Source organism: Antechinus flavipes, chromosome 2, assembly GCF_016432865.1.
Source record: "Antechinus flavipes isolate AdamAnt ecotype Samford, QLD, Australia chromosome 2, AdamAnt_v2, whole genome shotgun sequence".
NCBI lineage: Eukaryota > Metazoa > Chordata > Mammalia > Dasyuromorphia > Dasyuridae > Antechinus > Antechinus flavipes.
The window spans coordinates 549834338-549849990 of NC_067399.1; the positions used below are offsets into that span (position 1 = coordinate 549834338).

Sequence of the window (15653 nt, forward strand, 5' to 3'; positions counted from 1 at the left end):
TAAGTCAATTAAATAATATGTCAGCAGGCTATTTTGACACAAACAGAATGGGAGAAATTGATATTGGGAAATGGAGGGAAATGAGAAGATGAGATGAAGAAAGTACAGGAAATTTATACCAAATAAGTTTAAGAAGTTCTTAGTTTCCTCCAAAATTCAAATCACAATATTATACAAACTATTTAGCAGCAATGAAGTTGAGATTTCCTTAGAATAAGACAAAATTCTCATCACATAAGAGTAATATGTGATCATATATCACATATTAGTAATAATTCAATACCTTATCTCACAGTCATGATTATTCCATACTTAAAAGAACTATCAATTTACATATAACTTAAGATTATTGTAAGCATTAAATTCATGCTAAAATATATTACCTTTTTATCCAGTATTTTTGTTCTTAATACCTGTATGCAATTACACAATGTACAATGTTGGATTTTACAGCTCCTATAATATTATATTTGCTTATGGAAGCACCCCTCAATTTATTGTTTCACAATGAAATCTGATGTGGTAAGTACTACTCACATAGTACTTAACCTTTTTTTTCATAATACATGCCAAAGAAAATAACCAGTATAAAGCCTCAATGAATAGGGTCAAAAGTTCATTTCTACTGCATAAATGTTTCTGAAAACTGTAACCCCCTTAAAAGGTTAGTAACTGTTTGTGACAATCTTAGTGGATTTATACTGGCTATAAGTGTTTGAGCGGAGTGTACAATTAGAACAGTATTTTTTTAATCTTACTAATGACACACTAAAACTGTTCTGGCTTCCAAGCTTGCTTAAATGACATATTATGATGGTGGAAATGGGGCAAGGAGGAGGGAGGAGAAAACACTCTCCTACCAAAACACAAACATGTTTTTTTTTTTCCTTTTCTTTTTCACTTTCAAATGAAGTGAGTATTTTTAAAGATAGGGATTAGTGGTTTTTGCTTTTGGGGGGCTTTTTTGTTTTTTTGGTTTTTTTTAAATCCTAGGTATCTAAAAAAAGAATAGACAAAGGTTCGATTTTTGCTTCCCCCTAATAAAGAAACATTTACACACAAAGTATCTTGAATTTGAGGATAAAATACAGATTTATTCTGAGTTAAGATAATAAAAAGTCTTCTATATTAAGAGATATAACTTCAATTGCTTGGCCTCCTGACTTCCTTGAGGAGTAAATTTTTCCTAAGAAAACACTAGTTACATGGTGTTTATAACAGGAAAATGCAGGAAAATCAAGTAGCTGGATAAAAACATGCAAACAAAATAATAATGAATCTAAAGAATTTGGTTAACAGAGTCCAATATCTACAGATAACATAAAATTCTTAATCTTCAAAAATGTATTCGATATTTTTTCTTTTTTTCTTTCTTTCTTTCTTTCTTTCTTTCTTTCTTTCTTTCTTTCTTTCTTTCTTTCTTTCTTTCTTTCTTTCTTTCTTTCTTTCAGAGAGTATTCAGTAAGCCAAAGAATGAGCTTTTCTAGGGTTCCAGTCTATGACAGTGAGGTTATAGCTACATGCTTATTTAAAGTACTTGCCTCTTTGTTATGTTAATTTGATTGCTGAAAAAGGCATTAAAAATGTTTGTGAAGCACTGATAAAAACAACTGGAGAAGAAATATAGCCTATCAGATAAAAATGCTTGAGGAGAGACAGCGACTGTTCTGAAAGGACAAAGGAGAGAACAATCAGTCTCAGAAAAAAAAAGTCCCTGATGAATTGTGGTAAGGATGCAAGGCTTTGTTGTCCACTAGTTCATTTACATATGACTGTTGTCAGGTTCTGAAGGATATAGCTTTTTGTGGACTGAGTAAAAATTGATATATTTTCTGTTTAAGTCATACCTGACCGAACTGTAGACTTTGGGTTTTTCAAATGCATTTAAAGATACAGGTCACTGACTCCTGAAGAGGTACTGATCTCTGGCACTAAAAGTTAGAAAGGACCAAAGGAAAACAAAAGATGAGAGATAAGCAAAAGAGTGAGAAGACAGCAACTCCAAGAGAAAATCTGATGATGGAGACTTGCTTTGATACATCATCCGAACAAAATGCAGAATCAGAAGATAAGAGGAGCTGCTTCAGACTGAGTAAACTAAGATAAATAAGAAGCCAGGCAGACTGCAACTACTGTCCTCATTGGAGCAGAGTTGTATAACACCTGAAAGTTGCTTAGGGAGGGAGAATCTTCCTGTTGAAGATCTAGCTGGGTTTCTTAGTGTTGCCATCTAACACCATGTACAACCTGAAAGAAGGAAAAGCCTCACAGGAATGTGTATTGTTCTTTACTATTTTCACATATTCAGAGAGCAGAAGGCAAAGGGAAAAGATAAACTTTGTGGTTATCTTCCTGTATGCTATGCTAATATTACATGGCTTAAAAAAATATTTAACATTTTCTCAGCACCCTGCCAAGTGTGGCTCTATGCTAAAAGAGCTTGACAATGCCTCAGAGGCCAGAAGTAGCAGAGAAGCATCTTTGACCAGCAGGTATATATGATAATCTGTTCCATACAGAATCTAAGGATATGAAAGTCTGCAGACAGTTATCATGAGTTTTCCCAGCAATGACTTTTCCTTCTCACTTGTTTTACTGCTAGGTTTTTCTATGGATCCCAATTTCTTCCTCATGGACTCTATGTGCATGGGTAGAAGAAAATGACCCTAGTTTAGGAAAAGACAGTATTTTTATTATTCCTGTTTTGTCCTATTTTGGATAAGCATAAGGTTATTATTTTTTGTTTTGTATTCTTGGCAATTAAATTTTTCATGCCCAAGAGTTAATGATTTCATTTTGACTAATTTTAGGTAAATAAGAAGCACACCAGTGGGGTTTCAGAAGCTAGAGTTATAAGTAATATAATTGACTTCAACCCTCTTCCCATCCCCAATATGCTTACTTCAAGAACCCTGAGAGTTGAGAAGGAGCAACATAGTCTTAACCACATCCAGACCTCGGGGAGCCAGCCCTCTGTCCCCAGACTTGACATTATCAGGATTGGTTGGGGCAACTGAGCCATACTAGAGAAAGTAGGGGAGCATGAATGCCCCACAAGACACTATACCTTGACTACATAATAGTAGAGCCATTGAAAATTGGTTAATTAATCATTTATGGTCTATCTAATGTGGCAGCATAACTGAAATAAATAACACTTTTAGGTGTCTGTAATTAGATGGAATTTTAATGATCCACAAAATAAATGAGATGAAAATTCCCATTAATTAGCATCTAACAAGTAAATATAATTCCATATTTAGCAATTCTCAATATTGAAAGCATTACACAATTATTATTACAAAGCTGTCAACATTTCTAAAACCTATATCCTATTCTTTTTCATTTGGTAGAAGACAAAAATTCTCAACCCTAGATTAACTTTAAGCTGATTGGAAACAGAGAAAGAAAATTTTATTATTACTGTTAATACTTTTTATGAAGAAAAACATTTCTTCAAAATTGAATTCAGTTAGATAGCAGCTATATGTGTATCTAGATATAGGTGTATATTATTAAAATACACTCACCATTTGTAACACATCAGAAGAAACCATCTGCATACAGCACATAGCTGTAGCTAACGCACAAACAATGGTAGAAATTATGTTGAGAGCACACACACTGAATAAGAGGTCCTGTGGAAAAAAAGATACACAATAGAATGTCAGTTCTTATCTTAGTAATACAGATGACAGAAACCCAAATATTTGTGACAGCTCTGACAATGATAATTGACTACATTTATCAATTTTATATGGCTTTAATTGTTGACTGCAATTTATTCTTGTGAGAATACATATCTATGACAGAAATTAATTCATGATTCAAAATAAACCCCTAAACTTAGACTACTGACAACTATTTCAATTCCTTTTCATGTGTTTATAATTATCATCAAGAATTTTGCTTTTTGGAAAAAAACAAGGATATGATTAATGATTTCTCAGAAATAATGTAATCTTAAAGATAAGGATAATGATAAATTTGGTCATCTATGATATGGAAAAAACCAATAGCAAGAAGGCAAGCATTTCTTTTGCATTTTATTGGTCAAATGGGTCTAAGCACTATAATAGAAAAAAGGCATGCATGTTGGAACTTCTATTTGCAAATCCAGGTTGACGGGAATGGTTAGGGTCTTGAACCATACATTCTATTTCTTTAAGTATTTCTAATAATAATTTCATGTTTGTTTTAAAATATTTCTTTGTCTATATTTCCACTAATCATGCTTTCTATTATATGAAATATTTATTTTCAAAAACTATATTCCCCTCTCTCTATTTTTTTTTTTTTTACAAATAACAGAAATATACTTTCTCTCCTTTCCAACTTCCATTGCATTAGGAAAAAAAGGAAAACACACATTATTAAAAATACTCATAGCCAAACAAAACAAATTTGCTCAGTTATTGACATACAAAAATATGTCTTATTCTGCACTGTAAATTTAATTCTCTATAATCATAGTTCTTACAGCTTTCAAAATTGTATATCTATATATATACCTATATGGATATTTATATCTATATGCAAACATGTATATATATATATGTATATACTTATAGCATTACTATTATTGAATAAATTGTTTTCCAGATTCTGATCCCTATTCTTCAGTTTATAAAGATTTTCAGAATTGTTCATTTTATATTGATATTCCAACATAATTCTTCTTCACATTCTACTTAACTTCACTCAACATCTTTTCAAATGTCTTTCCATGTTTAATCTTAAAATCTTTTATTTCCTCATTTCTTATGGCATAATAGTACTCTGTCACATTCATATACTACAACTTTTTCAGTCATTCTTCACCTGATGAACTTTCCCTTTTTTTGTCCCTACAAACTGTCACTATAAAAATTTCATGCTTAAAGGAACTTTCCTTCTTTCTGTGAACTCTTTCAGGAACGGGCTTAGCAATAGCTAGAGTCAGAGGACACATACTGTTTAACAACTTTTTAATGTATAATTCCAAATTATTTTCCAGAATGGCTGTGATTGTTCACAGTCCTGCCAAGAGTGCATCCCTCTGCCTGTTTTACCACAGCCCCTCCAACATTAATAATTTAAAAAAAAATTTTTTATCATCTTTGCCATTCTTATGGTAGGAGGTGGAATCTCAGAATTGCATTAATTTGTATTCCTTTAATTCACGATGATTTAGATAATTTTTCCTTATGGTTATAAATAGCCAAGGTTTCTTCCCTTAAAAACTACCCTTTAAAATCTCAGATCATTTATCAACTGGGGAATAGCTTTTTTTTCTTGTAAGTTTGAATCAGTTCTTTATATATCTTGGCAATGGAGATCATAAGCAGAAAAATGTATAAAATATTTATCACAGTTGCCTTTCTTTTAAGCTTACTATATTTATCTGTACAAAAATATCCCAATTTTATTTAATCAAAATTATTCATTTTATCTTCTGTAGTCCACTCTAATCCTTGTTTAACCATGAATTTTTCTATTTTCCACAGATTTAAAAAAAGTAATCTTTTCTGGTTTTTCCTTATTTGTTTATGATATGACCTTTGATATCTAAGTCATGTATCCATTTGGAGTTTATCTTAGTAAAAGTTGTGAGGTTTTGGTTTAAAGCTAATTTATTTTCTACTATTATCACTTTTTATACCAATTTTTGTCAAATAATGCTTATTCCTATAGTTGCATTTTTCTATATATCAAACACCAAGGCATTACATACATTTGCTTTTGAGTGTATTTCATATATCTGTTTCATTGATCATTCTCCCCATTTTAAAATCGATATTTAATTATTACTGCTCTGAAATATCCTTTCAGATCTGGCACAACTAAATCATCATCATTATTATTTTTCATTATTTCTCTTGAGATTTTTCACTGTTTTTTTCTCCAGATGCATTTTACTTGTTCTTTCCAATTCAATAAAGAAACTTAATGATAGTTTGGTATCGTAGTGAATAAGTAAATTAATTTGTGTAGTATTTTATGGCTCATTGTATCCATAAGCAATTATTTTCCAATTGTTTAGATTTGTATTTATTTTTATTAACATATGTTTGTAGTTGCATATAGATATAGTTCCTATGTGTATCTTGGGAGATACAATTGCAAGTATTTTATATACACTTTCTACTGGAGTGGATACATATTTTATAAAAATGACAATTTATGTTTAATTTGTATCTTGCACATTTGGGGAAACTATTAACTATTTCAATTAATTTTAGTGGGCTCATTAGGATTCAAATGATTTTAAAATCTACGCTTATTCTCTTAATTTCTTTTTTTTTTTTTTGTCTTATTGCTAACTAGAATTCCAGTACTATATCAAAGACTACTTTCACAATATATGTTCTTGTTTCAAACTACAATTTATTTGAAATGATTTTACTTCAACTTTATTACAAAAAATGGCAAGTTTTAGTTTTAGGTGTAGAGCATTTATTATTTTAAGGAAAGGTCCACTTATTCCTGTGTTTTCTATTTTTTAAATGGAAATAATACTTGTAAAAAATCTTTTCTGTATCTAATATTATAATTAGATGATTTTTGTTTAATTTGATATTTAGTGATTAATTAAGTTTATAGTTTTCCTAATACTAAACCAACCCTACATTTATGATATAGAATGCTGTTTCTTTTTCTCTTTTAATTAAGTCTATATTTTCTGTTTTCTTGTCTGAAATTATAACTGCTACTCCTTTTTGTGTGTTCACTTAATTCATAATAGATTTTACTCCAACTTCTTAATGTTTCAATTTTAAGAATCTTATGCTAGATTTTTTATTTTCTAATCCATTTTGCTAAGTGCTCTAACTTAATAATACTATATTTTGTTTTTTAACTGCTTATATTTCCCCCTGAATTTCTTTTCCTATTCCCTCTCAAGGAGTTATTCCTCAGGAACACATATGAATGTCAGCAATAAAGTCATGAAGACAAGGGTTGAGTCCTGCCTCAGATACGTGCTACTTATGTGACTTCTAACAAATCACTTCAGCTCTTAGTGTCTCATTTTCTAAAACAATCAAATTAAACAGCTGGACTAGATGACCTCTCAGGTCCTCTTCAGCTCCGAACCTATCATAATATTCATAGGAATTATATGGAAAAATTACAATTAAGCAGAATTTTTTTTATTTTTGAATTAAATTTCCTCTAAAATGCAAAGATTAATAAAGTTAGAACAAAAGGCTATAATTTAAATCCCTTAAAATTTCCCTGACACTATGTAACCTTCTTTAGGCTTTAGTTTTCCCAACTGTAATATTAGAAATTAGATTAATGGATGACTAAAATTCTTTCTAATCTTAATCTATTTTGGTTTTTGGTTATGTCCAGATCATAGTAACCCCATTTGACAAAGATATAGGAGTGGGTTGCCAATTTCTTTTCAAGCTCATTTTACAAAGGAGGAAAATCAGGCAAACAAGATTAAGTGACTTGCCCAAGGTCCCACAGCTAGTGAGTGTCTGAAGCCATATTTGAACATATTTGATTTTAAATTATATGCTCTACCTACTGTACCATCTAGTTGTTCTAGACTAGATCTAGTGCCTTAAGAATATAACAACACTTAGATCCATGCCAAAAAAGGCTTATGCAATTATATTTAATTAAATGGAATCATTTAAAATATGAAGGTATCTATTTTCAAAGTCAGCAGTACTTAAACTGACATGCTCTTAAAAGACAAGCACAGGAAATCAAGGTAATTATTTTATTTTTTCAGACTTATTACAAACATATAGGAAATTGAAATACCAGGAATTCATAGAAAAGACCATATAATACTACATGTAATACATATGAAACTAATTTAGAGGCAACTAGGTGGCACAGACAATTCTAGGTCTGAAGTCTACAAGACCTGAATTCAAATCCAACCCCAGACAGTTCCAGCTGTGTACCTCTGGGCAAGTCATTTTACTTCTATTTCCCTTAGTTTCCTCTCCTGTAAAATGAAGATAATAATAACAACTACATTTTAGGGTTCAAATGAGAAAACATTTATAAAGCACTAAGCACAGTACTTGGCACACAGAAATTGTTGTATAAATGATATCTATCTAAGAGTAGGAATAAAAGTTAAGTATAGGAATAGGAAAGTATAGGAATAGGAACAATGTCTACAAAAGTGCAGATACAACTTTAATGACCAACTTAAAAATATAATTGAATTCAAAAACCATTCTGCAACAAATGGCCAAAGAGCATAAACAAATAGTTCTTAAAAGGAGAATTACAAATTATTAACAATGCTATGAATGAATATTCCAAAGTACTAATAAAAGAAAGGCAAGTCAAAACAACCCTTATGTTGGCTCTTGCAAACAAAAGATAAGAATAACTAATATTGAAGGGATTGAATAAGATTAGATATAATGATGCATTGTTTTTTTTTTTTTAATTTTTTTATTTAATAATTACATTATATTTACACTCATTTCTGTTCCGATTTTTTTTTCCCCTCCCTCCCTCCACCCCTCCCCTAGATGGCAAGCAGTCCTTTATATGTTGGATATGTTGCAGTATATCCTAGATACAATATATGTTTGCAGAACCGAACAGTTCTCTTGTTGCGTAGGGAGAATTGGATTCAGAAGGTATAAATAATCCGGGAAGAGAAACAAAAATGCAGATAGTTCACATTCGTTTCCCAGTGTTCTTTCTTTGGGTGTAGCTGCTTTTGTCCGTCATTTATCAATTGAAACTCAGGTCTCTTTGTCAAAGAAATCCACTTCCATCAAAATATGTCCTCATACAATATCGTTGTCGAAGTGTATAATGATCTCCTGGTTCTGCTCATTTCACTTAGCATCAGTTCATGTAGGTCTCTCCAAGCCTCTCTGTATTCATCCTGCTGGTCATTTCTTACAGAACAATAATATTCCATAACATTCATATACCACAATTTACCCAGCCATTCTCCAATTGATGGGCATCCATTCATTTTCCAGTTTCTAGCCACTACAAACAGGGCTGCTACAAACATTTTGGCACATACAGGTCCCTTTCCCTTCTTTAGTATTTCTTTGGGATATAAGCCCAATAGAAACACTGCTGGATCAAAGGATATGCACATTTTGATAATTTTTTGGGCATAATTCCAGATTGCTCTCCAGAATGGTTGGATTCGTTCACAACTCCACCAACAATGCATTAGTGTCCCAGTTTTCCCGCATCCCCTCCAACATTCATCATTATTTTTTCCTGTCATCTTAGCCAATCTGACAGGTGTGTAGTGGTATCTCAGAGTTGTCTTAATTTGCATTTCTCTGATCAATAATGATTTGGAACACTCTTTCATATGAGTGGTAATAGTTTCAATCTCATCCTCTGAAAATTGTCTGTTCATATCCTTTGACCATTTATCAATTGGAGAATGGCTTGATTTCTTATAAATTTGAGTCAGTTCTCTATATATTTTGGAAATGAGGCCTTTATCAGAACCTTTAACTGTGAAAATGTTTTCCCAGTTTGTTGCTTCCCTTCTAATCTTGTTTGCATTAGTTTTATTTGTACAAAGGCTTTTTAATTTGATGTAATCGAAATTTTCTATTCTGTGATCAGTAATGGTCTCTAGTTCATCTTTGGTCACAAATTTCTTTCTCCTCCACAAGTCTGAGAGATAAACTATTCTATGTTCCTCTAATTTATTTATAGTCTCGTTCTTTATGCCTAGGTCATAGACCCATTTTGATCTTATCTTGGTATATGGTGTTAAGTGTGGGTCCATGCCTAATTTCTGCCATACTAATTTCCAATTATCCCAGCAGTTTTTATCAAATATTGAATTCTTTTCCCAGAAGTTAGGGGCTTTGGGTTTGTCAAACACTAGATTGCTATAGTTGACTATTCTGTCTTGTGAGCCTAGCCTTTTCCACTGATCCACTAATCTATTTCTTAGCCAATACCAAATGGTTTTGGTGACTGCTGCTTTATAATATAATTTTAGATCAGGTACAGCTAGGCCACCTTCATTTGATTTTTTTTTCATTAATTCCCTTGAGATTCTCGACTTTTTATTGTTCCATATGAATTTTGTTGTTATTTTTTCTAGATCAATAAAATATTTTCTTGGAAGTCTGATTGGTATAGCACTAAATAAATAGATTAGTTTAGGGAGTATTGTCATCTTTATTATGTTCGCTCGGCCGATCCAAGAGCACTTAATATTTTTCCAATTATTTAAGTCTGACTTTATTTGTGTGGAGACTTTTTTATAATTTTGCTCATATAATTCCTGACTTTCCTTTGGTAGATAGATTCCCAAATATTTTATGGTATCAACAGTTATTCTGAATGGAATTTCTCTTTGTATCTCTTGCTGTTGGGTTTTGTTGGTGATGTATAAAAATGCTGAGGATTTATGGGGATTTATTTTGTAGCCAGCTACTTTGCTAAAATTATGAATTATTTCCAATAGCTTTTTGGTAGAATCTCTGGGGTTCTCTAGGTATACCATCATATCATCTGCAAAGAGTGATAGTTTGGTTTCCTCATTGCCTACTCTAATTCCTTTTATATCTTTCTCGACTCTTATTGCCGAGGCTAGTGTTTCTAATACGATATTAAATAATAATGGTGATAGTGGGCAACCTTGCTTCACTCCAGATCTTACTGGGAAAGGTTCCAGTTTTTCCCCATTGCATATGATGCTTACTGATGGTTTTAAATATATGCTCCTGACTATTTTAAGGAAAAGTCCATTTATTCCTATGCTCTCAAGTGTTTTTATTAGGAATGGATGTTGGATTTTATCAAATGCTTTTTCTGCATCTATTGAGATGATCATGTGGTTTTTGTTTGTTTGGTTATTGATATAGTCAATTATGTTAATAGTTTTCCTAATATTGAACCAGCCCTGCATTCCTGGTATAAATCCTACTTGGTCATAGTGTATTATCCTGGTGACAATTTTCTGTAATCTTTTTGCTAATATTTTATTTAAGATTTTAGCATCAATATTCATTAGGGAGATTGGTCTATAATTTTCTTTCTCTGTTTTCAGCCTACCTGGTTTAGGTATCAGTACCATATCTGTGTCATAAAAGGAGTTTGGTAGGACTCCTTCAATCCCTATTTTTTCAAATAGTTTATATAACATTGGAGTTAATTGTTCTTTAAATGTTTGGTAGAATTCACATGTAAATCCATCTGGTCCTGGGGATTTTTTCTTAGGGAGTTGATTGATAGTTTGTTCTATTTCTTTTTCTGAGATGGGACTGTTTAGGATATTTACTTCTTCCTCTGTTAGTTTGGGCAAGCTGTATTTTTGGAGGTATTTTTCTATTTCATTTAAGTTGTCGAATTTATTGGCATAAAGTTGGGCAAAGTAACTCCTAATTATTGCTCTAATTTCCTCTTCGTTAGTGGTGAGTTCTCCCTTTTCATTTTTAAGACTAACAATTTGATTTTCCTCTTTCCTTTTTTTAATCAGATTTACTAAGGGTTTGTCTATTTTGTTGGTTTTTTCATAGAACCAACTCTTAGTTTTATTAATCAATTCAATAGTTTTTTTACTTTCAATTTTATTGATCTCACCTTTTACTTTTAGAATTTCAAGTTTAGTGTTTGACTGGGGGTTTTTAATTTGTTCCTTTTCTAGCATTTTTAATTGCAAACCCAATTCATTGACCTTCTCTTTCTCTATTTTATACAAATAGGCCTCTAGAGATATGAAATTTCCCCTTATTACCGCTTTGGCTGCATCCCATACATTTTGGTATGATGTCTCATTATTATCGTTTTCTTGGGTGAAGTTATTAATTATGTCTATGATTTGCTGTTTTACCCAATCATTCTTTAGTATGAGATTATTTAGTTTCCAATTATTTTTTGGTCTACTTCCCCCTGCTTTTTTGTTGAATGTAATTTTCATTGCATCGTGGTCTGAAAAGGATGCATTTACTATTTCTACCTTACTACATTTGAGTTTGAGGTTTTTATGTCCTAATATATGGTCAATTTTTGTATAGGTTCCATGAATTGCTGAAAAGAAAGTGTATTCCTTTCTGTCTCCATTACATTTTCTCCAGAGATCTATCATATCTAGCTTTTATAGTATTCTGTTTACCTCTTTGACTTCTTTCTTATTTATTTTCTGGTTTGATTTATCTAATTCTGAGAGTGCAAGGTTAAGATCTCCCACTATTATAGTTTTACTGTCTATTTCTTCTTGCAGCTCTCTTAGTTTCTCTTTTAAGAATTTAGATGCTACCCCACTTGGTGCATATATGTTTAATATAGATAGTGCTTCATTATCCATGCTACCCTTTAGCAAGATATAGTGTCCTTCCTTATCTCTTTTAATTAGGTCAATTTTTGCTTTAGCTTGATCTGAGATCAGGATGGCTACCCCTGCTTTTTTGACTTCACCTGAAGCATAGTAGATTTTGCTCCAACCTTTTACCTTTAACCTGCATGTATCTCCCCGCTTCAGGTGTGTTTCCTGTAAACAACATATTGTAGGATTCTGGCTTTTAATCCATTCTGCTAACCGCTTCCTCTTTATGGGGGAGTTTACCCCGTTCACGTTTATGGTTAGAATGACCAATTCTGTATTACTTGCCATCTTGTTAACCCGGTTTATGCTTTCCTCCCTTCTTTCCCCTTTCCCCCCCTTCCAAGTATTAAGCTTGTGAGCACCCCTTGCTTCTCACAGCCCTCCCTTTTTAGTGTCCCTCCCCCCGCCTTAGAGTTCCTCCCCCTATCTTACCCCTTTCCCTCCCAGTTCCCGTATTCCCTTCCGCTTAGCTTATTCCTTCCCTTTCCACTTTTCCCTTCTCACTTTTCAATGAGATGGGAGAAGTTTCACCATAGATTGAATATGTCTTAAGATTTTTCACTTAAAGCCAATTCTGAAGGCAGTAAGATACCCACTATATTCATCCCCCTCCATTCTTTCTCTCAGATATAATAGGTTTCCTATGCCTCTTCATGAGATGTACTACCCCCACTTTACCCTTTTTCTGGTACAATGTCCTTTCCACATCAATTTCTAGAACAAGGTATACATGTATTCTTTATACATCTATATAGTCAAAATATAGTTCCCAAGATTAATCTTTACCTTTTTAGATTTCTCTTGAGTTCTATATTTGTAGATCAAACTTTTTGTTAAGTTCTGGTTTTTTCATCAGAAATAGATGAAATTCGCTTACTTCGTTGAATGTCCATCTTCTTCCCTGGAAAAAGATGCTCATTCTCGCTGGGTAAGTTATTTTTGGTTGCATACCAAGTTCCTTAGCCTTTCGGAATATCATATTCCAGGCCCTTCGATCTTTTAATGTGGATGCTGCCAGATCCTGGGTGATCCTTATTGTGGCTCCTTGATACTTGAATTGGGTTTTTCTAGCCGCTTGCAATATTTTTTCTTTCACCTGAGGGTTCTGGCATTTGGCCACTATATTCCTTGGTGTTTTGATTTTAGGATCCCTTTCAGTGGGTGATCGATGAATCCTTTCAATGTTTATTTTTTCCTCTGTTCCTATGACTTCTGGGCAGTTCTCTTTGATGATTTCCTGGAAGACATTGTCCAGGCTCTTTTTTTCATCATGTTTTTCTGGGAGTCCAATGATTCTCAGATTGTCTCTCCTGGATCTGTTTTCCAGGTCTGTTGTCTTCCCCAGAAGGTATTTCACATTTTTCTCCATTGTTTGATTTTTTTGGATTTGCTTGACTGATTCTTCTTGTCTCCTCGAGTCATTCAATTCCACTTGTTCAATTCTGATTTTCAGTGAAGTATTCTCTTCACTCACTTTTTTAAAATCTTTCTCTAATTGTCCAATTGAGTTCTTTTGTTCTGTGGAATTTTTTTCCATTTCGCCAATTTTGTTTTTTAGAGAGCTGTTTTCTGTTTCCAGTTCACTAATCCTATTTTTCAAGGATTTTACTTCTTTATCCACTCTCTCTTTAACTTTCTCCAGGCTCTTTTGCCAAGCCTCCCTCTCCTTTTCCCAAGCCTCCCTCTCCTTTTGCCAAGCCTCACTCTGCTTTCCCCATTTTTCTTCTAGCTCCCTTGTGAGAGCCTTTTTAATCACTTCTATGAGGTTCATCTGTGCTGAGGAACAGATGATTTCCTCCTTTGGGGAATCACCTGGGGACTGCCTGTTTTTAGTCTCCTCAGGATTTAGAGTCTGCTCTCTATCTGTATAGAAGCTGTCAAGGGTTAAAGTCCTCTTCAGCTTCTTGCTCATTCTGTCTATTAGTCAGAGATAAACTACCAAAGAAAAACAGAAAAAACTGGAGTCTTTCTTTGGGGGGGGGGGGCTGGGTGTGTTATCGAGCTTCCTCTACAGACTGCAGGTGGCAGCAGTGAGGCACTAGCAGGACTGTGCTGCGCCTGCGCTCTGAGATCCCAAAGCGTGCTGAGTCACTGAGGGGGGGGAAGGGGGGGGGGCCAGGTCCTGAGAGACTCCAGCTGTTTGCGGTTGTATTCTTCAGCCCCGGTGTTTTTAGCTTCTCTGCTGGGCTGCTGACTTGCTGCTGGAGTAAAGTATCCAAACCTGTAGCGAAGCTCTCCCCGCAGAGACGGCTACGATCACTCCCCACCCCCTCTCAGCTCTGCTCCCGTGCTCTCACTGCCGCTGCCCTCAGCCTGCGCCCGATCTAAAACCGCCCCAGCCCTCCAGTAAATACAGACCTTTCTTGGTGGATCTCAAGGATGGCTTCTCTTGGTAACTATTTGTGGGTTTTTTTCAGTCAAGCATTGATTCAGAGGCTTGTAATGAAGTGGATAGTGAGAGAAAGCGCGGAGCTTATGCAACTGTGAGCCTCCTCTCCGCCATCTTAACCGGAAGTCATAATGATGCATTGTTGATAAAACTGTGGTTTAATATGATATTTTGGAAAATAATTTAGATTTATATCCCCCCAAATGGCTAAAATGTTCATACTTTCTGACCCACATGTTACATGGTTAAGTATATACCCCCCAAAAGGTATATGACAAAAATAAGGCTCCATGGAGAAAGAAATTTGTGACCAAAGATGAACTAGAGACCATTACTGATCACAAAATAGAAAATTTTGATTACATCAAATTAAAAAGCCTTTGTACAAACAAAACTAATGCAAACAAGATTAGAAGGGAAGCAACAAACTGGGAAAACATCTTCACAGTTAAAGGTTCTGATAAAGGCCTTATTTCCAAAATATATAGAGAACTGACTCAAATTTATAAGAAATCAAGCCATTCTCCAATTGATAAATGGTCAAAGGATATGAACAGACAATTTTCAAAAGATGAAATTGAAACTATTACCACTCATATGAAAGAGTGTTCCAAATCATTATTGATCAGAGAAATGCAAATTAAGACAACTCTGAGATACCACTACACACCTGTCAGATTGGCTAAGATGACAGGAAAAAATAAGGATGAATGTTGGAGGGGATGTGGGAAAACTGGGACACTAATGCATTGTTGGTGGAGTTGTGAACGAATCCAACCATTCTAGAGAGCAATCTGGAATTATGCCCCCAAAATTATCAAATTGTGCATACCCTTTGATCCAGCAGTGTTTCTATTGGGCTTATATCCCAAAGAAATACTAAAGAAGGGAAAGGGACCTGTATGTGCCAAAATGTTTGTAGCAGCCCTATTTGTAGTGGCTAGAAACTGGAAAATGAATGGATGCCCATCAATTGGAGAA

General features: G+C 33.7%; 1 protein-coding gene across 1 annotated transcript in view; it reads right to left on the bottom strand.

The window, feature by feature from the left end:
- ENTREP2 (endosomal transmembrane epsin interactor 2) overlaps window positions 1-15653 on the bottom strand; it is a 597828-nt gene that overhangs the window by 29366 nt on the left and 552809 nt on the right. Inside the window, exon 5 of the mRNA XM_051973800.1 lies at window positions 3531-3638. Coding sequence (XP_051829760.1) covers window positions 3531-3638 — 108 coding nt within the window. The remainder of the gene's footprint in view (window positions 1-3530; window positions 3639-15653) is intronic.